At 37.7% G+C, this 13,958-nt stretch overlaps 2 protein-coding genes and 1 long non-coding RNA gene across 3 annotated transcripts; 2 read left to right on the top strand and 1 right to left on the bottom strand.

The window, feature by feature from the left end:
• Positions 1–270: 270 nt before the first annotated feature.
• Positions 271–912, top strand: LOC146451793 (uncharacterized). Its single transcript, XR_014859943.1, has 2 exons — positions 271–344; positions 622–912. It is a non-coding gene; the product is annotated as an uncharacterized LOC146451793 (long non-coding RNA).
• A 2,568-nt stretch (positions 913–3,480) lies between these two features.
• On the bottom strand, positions 3,481–4,837 carry LOC146451792 (uncharacterized). The gene is made up of 3 exons (XM_085098675.1): positions 4,663–4,837; positions 4,439–4,544; positions 3,481–3,752 (listed from the first exon to the last, which is right to left on the bottom strand). Exons 1-3 carry the CDS (start codon positions 4,690–4,692, stop codon positions 3,481–3,483), a joined length of 408 nt encoding a protein of 135 aa, XP_084954801.1. The 5' UTR covers positions 4,693–4,837.
• A 2,383-nt stretch (positions 4,838–7,220) lies between these two features.
• Positions 7,221–11,708, top strand: LOC146451791 (CD209 antigen-like protein A). The gene is made up of 5 exons (XM_085098660.1): positions 7,221–7,311; positions 7,381–7,439; positions 9,896–9,985; positions 10,660–10,728; positions 11,088–11,708. Exons 3-5 carry the CDS (start codon positions 9,904–9,906, stop codon positions 11,510–11,512), a joined length of 576 nt encoding a protein of 191 aa, XP_084954786.1. The 5' UTR covers positions 7,221–7,311; positions 7,381–7,439; positions 9,896–9,903; the 3' UTR covers positions 11,513–11,708.
• Positions 11,709–13,958: the final 2,250 nt, after the last annotated feature.

Raw genomic sequence — 13,958 nt, 5'->3', positions numbered from 1 at the left:
TTCTATCTTTCACACTCATGCTTGGGTTAAGTGGGTGGGTGGGTGGGATCGAATATGGACCGATAGCGGCTGCCAGAGGCGCCTTCACATGCTGACGTCCGATCTCACCCCACAGAAATGTAAACCGCCATGCGACTTGGTGATATGTGCGGTATATAAGAATTCATTCATTCATTCATGATAAAGGCACAACATGTTTACAAAAAGAAGACTAATCATCTGGCTTCTTGCCTCATACTTTAATATTATTATTTTGTGTATTTTTTCCAGGTCATCATTACAGATGCAAGACATGACTCAAGTCGTGCTGCACAACACACCACTGTTTCAGCTATATCTCACCGGTATGAATAATGTGATAACAATATTAACAGTGATAGATAATACACCATACCTTTGGGGTACGTATTTACTGGTACAATAACTTTGACTACCAACAGAGGACTGGGTTTCATTGGCTGCTCAGCTGAGGAGGCCAGCTGGTTGAGTCCACTATAGTAGCTGTTGTATAATTTATTAAACATGAAATATATTGCAGCTGTAGGCCACAACTTCTTTGGCACATAGTAGCTGAGTATTGATTGTTGGTAGTAAAAATTCTGCCTTCGTTTTATTTCATAGCAACAAGAAGGTTATTTTTAGCCTCAGTTGGTCAAAGAATGACATGGCATCAGCTGCTTCACGGGAAGTTCCAATGACCAAAGAAGTGGTTGATTCTCTAACAGCTCTTGGTGAGATAAATGCAACAAGTTGTCTGTAGCCTCCTTTGCGAAGCGAGGGTAAGTGCAAGGTCTCATATGAAAGTGAGTGTTATTTCGATGTGAACGCAAACTCATTTTCATATGAAAGACTTGGCACATACCCAGGCAACTCGGCAATGGCCTATTAATTTTGTTTCCTAATTTCCTATGTTTAGTCTTTTTTTGCTATGGATCCTGTGTTCACTCGACTCATGACATTCAAGTAATGTTTTCTTATTAGTTTACTCTGTTCAGTGTAAACAAATTATACTTCACAGTAATTAATGCATATAAATGCAACTCTACCAACCAATAATTCTTTCCTTTTTTGGGTCATCGCATTGGTGAAGTTGCACACGACTATGTACCGGCACTAAAGATTTGGCTGAATGGGAAAGGAATTTTAAAGAACTCCTATGACAGCTGGCATGGTATGCCAACAAAAAATAAGTTGTAAACTTTTTTTCAACATTGAAACATATTAAGTTGTAAACTGTGCTAAATAATCAAAAGTCATCACTAACTACTGGCCTGATAATTTTTTTTTGGTGCTTTGATGTCTTTCATATATTATGTGCACTCTTTTTATTTACTTAGGGAGACCATTCCAAATGTCACGAGACGAGAACTCCAGATGTCACCAAGACGGGTATGTATGCAGCAAAAAACCCCTTATCAGTGACAGGGCTATTGCTGCATACAGGAAAGCTATTGAAGGGACTACAATCTACAAAAATGCTGCTGATTATACCCAGGTATTTAGACATTACAACCTTTTTTCCGTTGTGGATTTAATATATACTGTACATGTCTTTGTCAAAAATGTGACCAGAGTTTCCACTGAGTTGCCTAAATACACTATTTGGTGTTCAAAAAACTGTTATGACCAACTTATCACTTCAATCTAACCCTTATTCATGTTTTTACAGTGCCGTGACACGTATTGGGTTGAGACATTTGTTACGCCGCAAAATGTAACAATTAACGCAAAATGTAACACTAAAGCAAAATGTAACAACTTTTGACGCAAAATGTAATATTAACCCGAATTGTAACAACTTCTAACGCAAAATGTAACAATTTCTTTAACGCGAAATGTAACAACGCAAAACGTAACAATCTTTCTGATGGATTATTGTTAGTAAAGCTTAAGGTACATTACTATCCACTGTGTGCGAGTGGTTAAACTTGATCACAGCAACCTTCAGTACAGCTTTAGCTATTATCCCTCAGTTGTCTGGCTTATGAAGTATGGATTTTTGGATCCCCAAATTAATAAACTGCTGTTTATATTACTATCAATACCAGGGAAAGAGGAGCGAAGGGTCACAATATTCCCAAGTTTTCAGAATTTGGGCGAGGACAAGCTAAAAAGCTAGGCGGAAGCGGTTGTCAGATTAAGTGGTAAAGGCGTAAACGTGGTGTTTTCCTTGCTACCAACACTATATACATACAGGAGGAGTTTCGATCGAAAGCTTTATCGCTGGTACCTGGAGAATATATGGCTACTTAAACGACTTCTACTACCTACTTACACTTGCATTTACTTACAATACACTGTTGCTTTTCTCCATCATTAATCAAAGAACACAAAGAGAGTCAAAGCAGTAAAGAGAAGCTAAAAACCAAATTTAATCAGCCATTTAACAAGGGTAAGAGAGTTGTTATACCACTCTACGCTCTTTATTCTACGCCCTCCTGAATAATGTTCTCCTCTTTTATTAAACGATTTCTTAGCTTAACATTTTAATTCAAGAGAAAACATCGATCTTTCTAAACAGAATGATTCTATTTGATACCGTTAACTCTTTCTTAGCGGCCACTTTCCGTAAGCGACCACCTCCCGTTTTGCTAAATACCGCTACACAACCTCTCTCAACGGGACTTGTGACCAGTCAGTTTGTATAATTTGCTTTTCAGTAGATGTTTAGCTTGACAAGAAGGCTAATATGTCTAAATCTCCTTCTGGTAATTGTAAATGGTTTAGGGCGGGGAAGGAATTGGGTTCCTACTTCTGAAGTTTCTCAGTGTTCTGAAATTAATTTTTAGTCTGGGGCATATTTTATTTGGTGGGGGATGTGCCGATGTGTAGATAGTAGTGTTTCGTTCTGTTGGGTTGTGCGTGTGTGTGTGTGTGTGTGTGTCTGTGGTGGGGGGGTACTGAACGTCAACCACACATGTATACTGACATACATTATTTCCATCTCTATTTTTTTGTAGAATGAGAATGTGCTGCGAGAAACGAGCAGCGAGCAGTTCCATAAGACCAGCCGGCAACCTGACAGGATTGCACCTCATAGAGTGCTGGTTGAGAAGACTTTTCACTTCAAGGATTCCATTTGGGCTTTCTTTTATAACTTCTTGTAAATGTTTGAAAAAATGACAAAAATTAGACAGCGCACTATATCATTTATACAAAGCCATTGAAAGTACTATTGAGGTTTTCTTTTATTTCGACAAGTAAACAAAATTATAATGAAATGCACTTGTTTACTTGTCAGTAGCAAAATATATTCTCCACTCAGGAAAGGAAAGACTGCTATTTCAATTATTGTTCTGCCGACTAAGATCTTCTGTGCCCCTTGTAGGGTACATTGGCAGGATTGGGCCATCGGCCACGAACATCTTTGATGACACAATGGGGCATCACCTCCCTCACATCGTCTATTAGGCACCCCAACTGCTCCTTTCGTTCTAGATATGTGGCATTCTCCCAAAGGCCACAATCCTTTAGCGTCTTTCAGTACCATTTGTAGTCTTTTCGGCGCTTGGCGTGGTTTGTTATTCTTGCGTCACTTCTTCCCTGCGGCTTGAAAGGGGAAGCAGTGATGCAGCGCTCCTGAAGACAAAACTCACACGCTGTTGCTTCTGCAGGTGCCTCAGCAGCTGGTTCTGCTGGTTCAGGGCCAGTTTTAGCGGCCTGAATATCGTTACGTCGGTGGAAAAGACGTATTGGTTCTGTAGGTCCATTTTCATCTGCGACAGCCGGAATTTCGAATCGTCTGCCAGGAACTAAAAATAGAACAATAAACTAAACTATGAATTATCCTCAGTAATTTTATCAACTGCATAAGCTTTTATTAGCAATAAAAGAGAACATCTGATAACATGATCCAGGGCCCCAAAACAAGACTGCATCGCCAGTCAGACATGCAGGCAGTGTTTTGAAGTTCGATACATAACATACAAGAAACCCGGGAAGAAACACAGGAGAAGTGACAACACTGACGACCAATGAAAGCAAAACAAGGCGAGTAGGGCAAGAGAAGAAATTATCGCTACTAAATTGCTGCAACCTTTCCGCACAAAAAAAGAAATCTTACCAGTTTCAGGTCAGTCAAAAAAAAAAAAACAGATCATGATGTCTTAACAAATGCAGGATTCACAAAATCGGTATTTGAAGTTATATTTAAAAATGCAATAGATTTTTGATGAATGCCTTCGCCGTGACCTTTCATATTTTCGACCTGCAGACCGGAATCGGGTTTCTACCTCTGTTGGAAAGAAAAAGCGCGCAATTCAAAAAGCCGCTCTAGAACTCAACTCTTTTTTTTTTTCGTACATATTTGATGGACTGTGTTCGTACGAAATGTATTCCAATAAAATACCCTATTCTAATACTCGAAAATTGCTAAAGATACAGCCAACTAGGGAACAGTGGTACGTGTTATTACTATCCTAAATTTTATTTTACTGACCGTTTGCCTTCACACGCTTCATCGATACGACTTCGCAAGTCGTAGATGCGTCTCGTATCGATTGTATGATATTTTGTTGTTCATCTTCGAAAACTTCAACGGTTAGCTAAAAAGAAACGCGATAATTATTATAGTATATGAAGTACAGACAAGGAGACAAATGCGAAATGGAAACGGCTTGTATATAATAAACGCCATAGACGTATATGGCCAGTTCTACTTACCCGTATTCGTTTTCTTGCACCACCGATCATCTTTGAATGAATTTCTTACCAGATTCTTACTATATATTTCTAATAGAACTGAACAATACAGCGCCGAGAGGTATGTCTCTTTCCACTGAGGACACTGAGCACTGAGCACCGTCGCGGAGAGCGGGATTTGATGTTGACAGCTCAGTGTGTGGGGATAAATGAATGACGGCTTGGCCAGGCCAAAGGTCCTTTTATAGTCAGGATCCTTGTTTCATCGTTTTGTACACAAACGCCTTGTGAGCCTCTCGAATATTCCTGGCCTTTTCGACGTTCCGATCTTTCCAAACTCTCCGCTAAGGGAACCTTGGCTTTTCAATGCAGTCCTTCGACGATTTGTAGTTGTTTTGATGATTCACTCGTTGTTCTGGCAGCTTATCCGGGATCGGAGGACCATGTAATAAAGGTTTTTCAAGTATTTAATTCCACTCACGATAAATAATGACTTCTTCACAATTTTCCTCGTAATTACGCTTCACTCCGGCTGTTTCAGTTCTGTAAAGTTGATCTAACAACGGATTCTACACTCTACACTCAAAACTCCATCGATCCGACGATAAAATCTCAACTCGAAGGCATGTTCTTCTCACGTGGTCTCTTCCCGCCACTCACGCGTAATTATGCTAATTTATGGTCATAGTTTAATTTCTAACAACACCCTATCCAGCATCACAAATATGGGAAACAATGGACTGTAACATTAAGCAATCAAACTCTGCTTCTTCGTTTAAAACCAAATACAAGAAAAATTTGCTTATATACCAAGAGTAATGTAGAGTTCTTCACCGTCATCCGTTCGCTAAACACGCTCTTTTTCTTTTTCAAACATTTCCAAATAATTTTCTCTTCCACCGAAATAATTTCCTCTTGCATCGTAAGCAGTGCCCAACTCGAAAGCAGCACGCTCCTTTGGGCACTTCTCACACTAAACCAAACAAATTTATCCTAATTCTTTTTAATCCTCCTTTGTAATATAAATGTTTGTTGTTTTTTTTTATGTATCAGTATTGAATCTCGCTGAACGTGTGAAAAATAGAATTGAATTGAATTGAATTGAATTGTATCCCAAAAATAAAAAGAATGGAGATTTTGCATTATAAAGCTTATTATTTTCGCTATTAATTTCGCTATTAAATTCAAACTTTAAACCCTTATCCTACCAAAAGGAGCAAGCAACAAATGGTTTTAGTTTTTATTACCTAAAGTTTATTCTTACAATAATAAGCTTAATGATAATATTGAGGACATGTTTTAGGAAGCTCACCAAAAATGAAAAATAGCAAACAGCTTTGATGTGCCGCCACCAGTTCGCTACATAATTTCCAACATATCTCATTTTGACATTTTGTAATATAAATGTTTATTGTTTTTTTATGTATCAGTATTGAATCTCGCTGTACGTGTGAAAAATAAAATTGAATTGAATTGAATTAAATTGTATCCCAAAAATAAAAAGAATGGAAATTTTGCATTATAAAGCTTATCAATTGCTGCTCCTTGACACTAGACAGGGCAAACGCTAATTGATCATTTTCAATTTCCCATGCTAAGAAATAATAACTAATATTAAATAAGAAACAAAGATCCTACATCATGTTTTACTTCGTGCTCCAAAATTGTAGAGCTAAGTCAGTTTAACACACGCCAATTGATTAAAGTTGTTCAAGAATTTTAGCATTTCGTGATGTCAACATCTATACTAAATGTTGATTAACATCTCGTTCTTACGTTTAAATGACATACGCGCCATAGGAACTGGTCTGCCCGATAGCGTTCAACAAATTTATTATTACCTCAAATGGCTTGGACGATTCCCGGACGTTCCCGTTGTCTCGGTTGCAAGTTTGATGTAGATGCAATCCCTAAAAAAAGAGCAAGAAAATCGTTTTACTTCCAATCCATGTTTTCCCATCTTTTTTTCGCTGCAAAAATGTGCATTGTACACGTCTCTAAAAGTATCGTTTCTCTTATTGTATTGAACGCTACTGCAACGCCATGAATAACGTAAGCTTTAGTTTAAATTTCCCAAAAGCTGTAAACATAGTGTGGCGCCACTGTCGTTTTATATCAATATCATTGTAAATATCATTTTAAGCCGCAAAAAACACAAGTGTTTGATATGTTTTCTTTATAAACCTTAATCTTGTATGTCTAGAGCATAATTTTAATTGAGAACACTGCGGAGTATCAATCTGCAGAAATTTTATACTTAAAAATCACTTTCACACTTGGAAAAACAAGTTGGGTATAATATTGTTGAATCTTTATATATTTTACACCGTTTCTGGCCATGAAAAGAAACGTTGTTATAGAAGATAGAATGTAGTTCGGGTATGTCATAGGAATTGGGAATTGGGGAATGCCTACTTTGGAGGAAGTTGTTGCTTTGGCAACTTAACGCGAGGGGAATGGTACGGGGCGTGGATTTCATGCTTTGTCAATCATCTTTTTACCAATTACGTTTTGTTTACTTTGCTGATAACCAATCATAATTTCCCAAGTCTTCGCCAGTCAATAGCAGAGCTACCTGCCACCAATTAGCCCATCTTTCGTTGCCATATCTTGGTGGTCATTGAAGATTAGTTTGTCTTTCTGAAGCAAGGCTTATCGGTTTGACATCAGGTAGTTTCTATCGTAAATTTTAAATTGAAAGTAAGCCCAAGTCGATTGACACAATTGTTTTATTTGCAGGTTCACCTGTTTTACTGCAAAACTAAGTAACTGTGATCGACAGGGCTAAGATACCAAAGGTATGTACCATAGGATAATTTTTTGGCATTAACATTTAAGCTAAGCGAAAATTATTTCTACTCTCACAACAATTCTTTCTGCGTTACGCTGTGATTCAATTCCTGAACTCTGCGTTAGGCGTTGGGCTAGTTTGCTGATATCCTGCACAACAGAGCTTATATTGTATAGTTCGCATTCTTTAGCCACAACCAAACTACGGTATTTTGAATTTAAACTACATCAATCTGACGATGAAAATTTTTGGTATATCATGATCCACAAAGGTGGGGCAAAAAGAAAACCCCTCGCACTTGGATTAGAATAAGACACCGCAAAGCTGTTTTATCGAACAACGAAGGTTAGGGACAGGAGAGAAGAACAAACCTTTCGTTGTTTTTATTTGCTTGCCTGTCTTTGCGTGTCTTTGTGTTGTGTCTGACGAGTGAAACAACCATCGGATAATCAGCATAGAGTGGAATTGTCTTGTTAGTTGTTTAGCTTGGTCAAGATTTTATTCGGTGGGTTAAAGGGGAAGTATCATGGAGTTTTTGACCACTTTGTTAAAAATGGTGAAATAAGACCTTCACTTGGCTACAAAATAATTCTAGAACAACGAGAGGAAAGAAATAAACTCAGTTCTTGAAAGAAACAACTCGTGATCTGTTCTAGTGCATTTTGGAAGCAACAATACAAGAACTTGCCTAACATTTTTCAAGATTCAATCCATTCCGAGCTACTCTGTCTCTGGCCAAAGGAACTAATCGACCGTTTTATTGCACTGGGGTGATAATTTATAGCAAAACTAGGCAGTTACTTTTTTGTTTCTTTGACAGAGAAACATTTCTGGGTTTTGAAATGACATCAAATTTGCGTGATACTTCCCCTTTAAGACATTGTACAAAATATACAAAGCTGTGTTATTAATAATGGCCTTACAACGGACTGTTTTGCTTTGGAACGGGGTGTAAGACATTATCGCGATCCTAGGGTATCTTCCCATCGCGCTGAGACGACGTTATTTGCGATATTGTCGTCTCAAAATGCGGTTTCTGATTGGCTCAAAAACTGTCATGTAAGCATGACAGCACGGCACTTAAATAGCTTCGGCGCGCACAGATCAAAATTTTACTTCTGTGAATAAACATGCGACGTTGGATGGTGTTGTTTTTTTCTTTTCATTTGAGTTTACAAAGCTTCTGACTGACACTGTTCGAGGACCACTTATAATATTTTTTTTGTGGTGAGCATGTACCATGATACAGCGGATACAACTTTTTTCTTGAAGATAAGCGAAAATTCGATGAGCTTAAATTCCAATAAATTATGGCATTTCAAAGCAAAAGGATCTGTTTTTTTTTCTGATGTCTCTTATCTCTAGAAAAATTTGCTCTAAGAGCTCTGCTGCGTTCTCTTACATGGTTCAGGTCTGTAAATTTCATCTTGTTGTCGTAACGCCGAACGGCAGACTCGGTAATTTTTACAGTATTTTTCGCTGCTTGGTCTCTTTCAAATTTCTAAATCTCCACGGCATCTAAGCTAGGATAACAGTGCTCTGTTTTCGTTTTTGGGTACTAGTATGGTTGCTCTTTTTATTCTTGCTTCTGGTTGTGAGGTTTATTCATCACTGTTTTCATTTTCTTGTTTATATCTCGGCGGTAACTAATTTTCAAAAAAATTTGCTAGTAAAATGTTCAAACCTACTAGCTCGTCTATTTCATCAATAGTAGGTGCTTTATGGACTGTAAATTTTTTGCATTTTCTTTGTTTTGACGTAAAATTTAAAGCCAAAAATTCAATAACCTGCCCCGAGAAAAAATTTCGCGCACGGATATTACCATGGCTACAGTTTAACCTAAGTAAGAATTTCTCTTTCAATCAGCGCACGATTTGTACTTTATCCGTTTACTTTCTTCAACAAAATGTCAGTATCGCTATAAAAAACTAAATTCGATTTTAAGACGGCAATACGATTTTATATTGACGGCGTTGGGAGAAAATATATTCCGTATTGGGCTCTGTCGCTTCGCGACTCTGCCCAATACGGAATATATTTTCTCCCAACTAGCCGTCAATATAAAGTCGTATTGCCGTCTCAAAATCGAATTTAGTTTATAAGGTGATCTCCTCTCTCCATCTTTATTGGTGGTCGTAGTCGAAACTCTTGTGATAACAACTCTAGAAAATACAGCTAATGATTTACAATGCATAGTACAAGGAGAGAAGGTCGACTGGGGAAAACTGAGAGGCTTAATGGACAAAAAAAATCGAGAAATCTTTAGTTTAGATAATATTTTTAAAACTTGGTAGAAAAATTTCCGAAAATAAGGGGATCCTGAAAAATGAAAATGTTTTTGTTGTAAGCAAATGAAACACGGACTATATAGATTACATTATCAGAAATTCATCAATCGCTGTAAATTTAAAAGTTATCGTTATAGTGTGCTTGTTTGTTTGTTTGTTTTTTTTTTCTTGGCAGAATCAAAGATGGCAATCAAGGAAGCAATGTGCTTTCTTCTCCTCGTCATGTCAGTGGTGGCGAAGGCAGAACATTCTGGGAAGGAACGAAGTAATATTGCAATAATTATAATTGAATGTTTATATACAACCCGAGTCAACACGGGCTAATAGCACATTATCAACGACAAACAGAATCCTGCAGGTTTTTGTTTCTTCATGCTAATAGAGCTATTGTTCTTTGCTCTCCACTTATGTTACAAAATTTGAATTTGAAAAGGAAAACAAACTAAATTCTGGTATAATTGTCATCGTGAAAATTGGCCTATTCGAAACATACAAATTAATAGGCTATAACAAGTAGACTTATTCACCAGCTACTCTTTAGAAAACTCGTTCCGCACAGGTTTGGCTATCGCATAGAAACCAGACTTAAAAGCTCTCCACTAGAGAAATATTTTCGCCTGTTTCCCCTTTTGAAAGTCATTTATCTTGAATTAAAAATTGTTTACAGGCTACCTTTTCGATTCCCACGCACAGGCTACATACTATTTTTTGTCATACTTGTTATTGTTCGCGCCCATTCAAGTTTAATTAAAGTTGATTATTTTGGAAGTGATATTACAAACTTAATCCAACATGATTTTATTCCATAGTATTAACTTTGCATGATTCCTTCATGCACTTATGCACATAATTCATGTAGGAGCTGTATTCCTATCTGTTGATTATTTTCATGATATTGTCATAAGGTTTAAATTAGTCTGGTATTATTTTTTTCCACAGTGAAGGCAATTTTCGCTCGGGATTCGTCATCCTGCGGAGACACTTGCACTGACAGATGCATTGTAAAGTGTAAGTTGGCAAACAGATATCCTTGATAGTTATAGAACGGAATAACCAAGTTTATAGGAGAAATTTAATGGTTGCACAGCAGTAAAAGCGTGAGCGTACATAAAGAAAACAAACTGATAAAATTCCAATTTAGTATTAATTTTGCATTTCACTTAAAAACATACATATATGCAAACATGTACACTTAAGACGCAATTAAAAGAAATTTCGAAGAAATTGAAATATGCGTACACTATAACGACGCAAAAAATCGCTGTTACACAGACAAATTTAGCTTCAGACAAAACATCTAAAAGTTTGTATGAATTCATATAAGAACGAGAGAAGAGAAGATTAATTTGTTTACTTTCGCTGCGTAGGTTGTCCATCTGGTTGGGTACGATCAGGAGGGTCATGCTATTACGCCGACGATACGATAACTCCGAAATGGGAAGATGCTCGAGCAGTTTGTAAGAAGCTTGGAGGAGACCTTGTTGTAATCAACTCAGCCGAAGAAAACGACTTCGTTTACCAACTGGCAGTGAAGCAGGAAACGGTCCCTCAGGGGATAGCGTGGATCGGACTGAAGAAAAACACTGATGACTCCAAATGGTATTGGATTGATGGCACCCCATTGGAAGGGCAGTATGTCAATTGGGGACCAGGGGAACCTAACAACGTGGGAGGTAATGAGGATTGCGGCCACTTTATCAAAACACTAAGAAAGTGGAATGACTTAAGCTGCGAATGCGTAGGAGTTTGGGCTCCGAAGGCTCCCACCATTCTTTGCGAAAAGCATCTTTAGGCATCCAGTGCCTAATCTAAACCAAGCAGCTGTGAGCCTTATCCAAAGGTAGTTATTTCGGATTCTATAAACAGGATATTATATTGTAAGTTAAAAGTTGAGAGCGTGGCACTTGCTCATTAGATGTAAAACTTAAAGCTGTAACTTGATATCAATGCTCAGTCAGCTGAAAGAAATAAAAATGGTGTTGGGGAAATTTGTGTCGTGAAATTAGTGATCAGTTCCTACAGCGGTTGGTTCTGTTAGGTTTGGCAGCGTTGCCATTTAAGGGGAGTACGGTTGGTCGTTGTAGACGGGGTGCTTTGTACTTAAACACTCTTCAACCCCTCACGCTCCAACCTTTATCCTCAGAAAATTGACGAGGAGTCAAACCACTGCAATCGGACATCAAACTGCCTTCCGGAATTTCTACAGAAAGTCTACATTTCTAACCTCCTGTTAGCGGGTAACTCTAATAAGCGGATGCGGATCGTATAAGTTAAAATATGCTCTGTTAGAGCGCATACATAAGGTCTGGGAAAAACAATCACCGAAACGTGTTTTGTTTTTAACACCATAGTTTCTATGACATTATTATTTCATTCGTTCTGTATTCTGACCTTGTTTTGTTTTAACCACCAAAGTTTTTGCAGTCTTCATCTCTCTAGTATTCTGAAAAGAGAAGACAACAGCCGTTCAATTTACGTGACCAGAGGCCTTTTTTAGCATAAAGAGAACGCTCTAACTTAGGAAAAAATAAAATGTTACAGGATCAATAAATGATCGTAATTTCTGCAATAATGCGATAAATAATATCTGTAAATATGATACTTATCCGTTAAAGAAAGCTAAAGGTAACATACAAAGCAGTATTCCTCAAAATAACAGTAAAAACATGCGAAGTTGGCAATTAGCGGTCTAAATATTGGAATTGACGCTTGTGATATTTGAGTTCTGAAACATAAACGTGTTACATCGGAACTTGCTTGATTTGCTTCCCGTTCACAGAACAGCAAGATTGTGATATTGGATTGCTTTAGATTTGAGTAAACATGTGCGACCTTCAATTTTCAAATCACGTCACATGTCCCGAGAACGCTCGCTTTTTCTTTAAAGAATTTAGGACCATTCAAAAACAGAAATAAAAACAAAAGATTCCTTACTTGCCTACTAACTAAATTCTTTAATTCCTCTGGAAATATGACCAAAAAATTTCCAGTAGATCTTAGGTTATATAAAAAGGCATATTTTTACTTAATTTTTTTAGTTTAAAACGTTTGTTTCAGAATCTCCTTATTTTCGAAAATGTATCCACCTGGCCTTGAATGTTATATACTATTTGACCTAATTGTTCTCGATTTTTTGTTGATAAACCGCCTCACTTCTCCCCAATTGACCTTGTCTTTTTATTTAGATCTGAGGTAGCTCCAAACTTGTACTTTCTCATAATCCATCCCGTTTTTTATCAGCGACATACTGCTGATAACAATGTAAATACAAAACACGCATGCGTCTTACATACTTTGCTCTACCAAGGGGAGTTTGAGAAATCTTTGGCATGATCAATCTTACATCGAGCCTCGCTGTCCCAACGTCAACAAAAGGCTCCGTGTTCCACGGTTCCATGGTGGCGTTGATCTGTTTAAAAGCGCACGTGTCTCTCGGGACCACACGAAGGCATGACGGGACAGTATTAAGACTGAGATTTGTTTAGTTATCTACACCCCCCCCCCCCCCCCCCTCCCCTTAAACATAACTACGAGAGTATTAACCTGGGGAGAGGCCGCCGTTGTGAGGCGGGAAAAGTAAACTTTAAGAAACCGTATGACAGCTACGCGTTGAATAAAGAAAGTTCGCATAAATTTTATTGTAGTTATGGCTTTATTCAGATTGGTCCATGACCTTCTCCTTGAAAGCTTCGACGACGAATTTCTTCTCTTGTAAAATTTAAACAAGTCGAAAAATTCAGATTTTCCCTACGAAAGTTACGACAAATTCAAATTGAATGATATGCATGACAGTGAGTGTCTCGCCGAGAGACATCCCTGCCCTACAAGGGTCTTCTACTAATTGTCCTCATTCCGGCTGGAAAAATTTAAAGCTTTAACATGGCTTTAATTTAAGTCTTAAGCTCAAATCAAGACAAGCTCGATTTTGCTTACTCGTTATTTCGATAAAGGACAACTGGTTTATCTACAACACAACAGAATGAATTCAAACGGGATATTTTCTAATTTAAGTCTTTCATAGATATTACTTACAGTGCATAAAAAGGCACATTGACAAGTTACTGGTTTGGCGGCTTCGTGAGGGCAGCGTCACAGCGGTTTTCCATGTGGTCGTCGACACCCTGGCAAGATCGATAAAATGAAAGGGAAATTATTCCTTTAAAATCGTTTTCCTTTCGTAAAAAACTCAAATAAACGATCCACTAAGATTGAAAATTCTTTAAGCATCCAAAGTAAAA

This window comes from Pavona decussata, unplaced genomic scaffold, assembly GCF_977016875.1.
Source record: "Pavona decussata unplaced genomic scaffold, jaPavDecu1.1 SCAFFOLD_384, whole genome shotgun sequence".
NCBI classification, from domain to species: domain Eukaryota; kingdom Metazoa; phylum Cnidaria; class Anthozoa; order Scleractinia; family Agariciidae; genus Pavona; species Pavona decussata.
The sequence above is the reverse complement of the archived record's forward strand: the minus strand, read 5'-3'. Positions and strand labels throughout refer to the sequence as shown.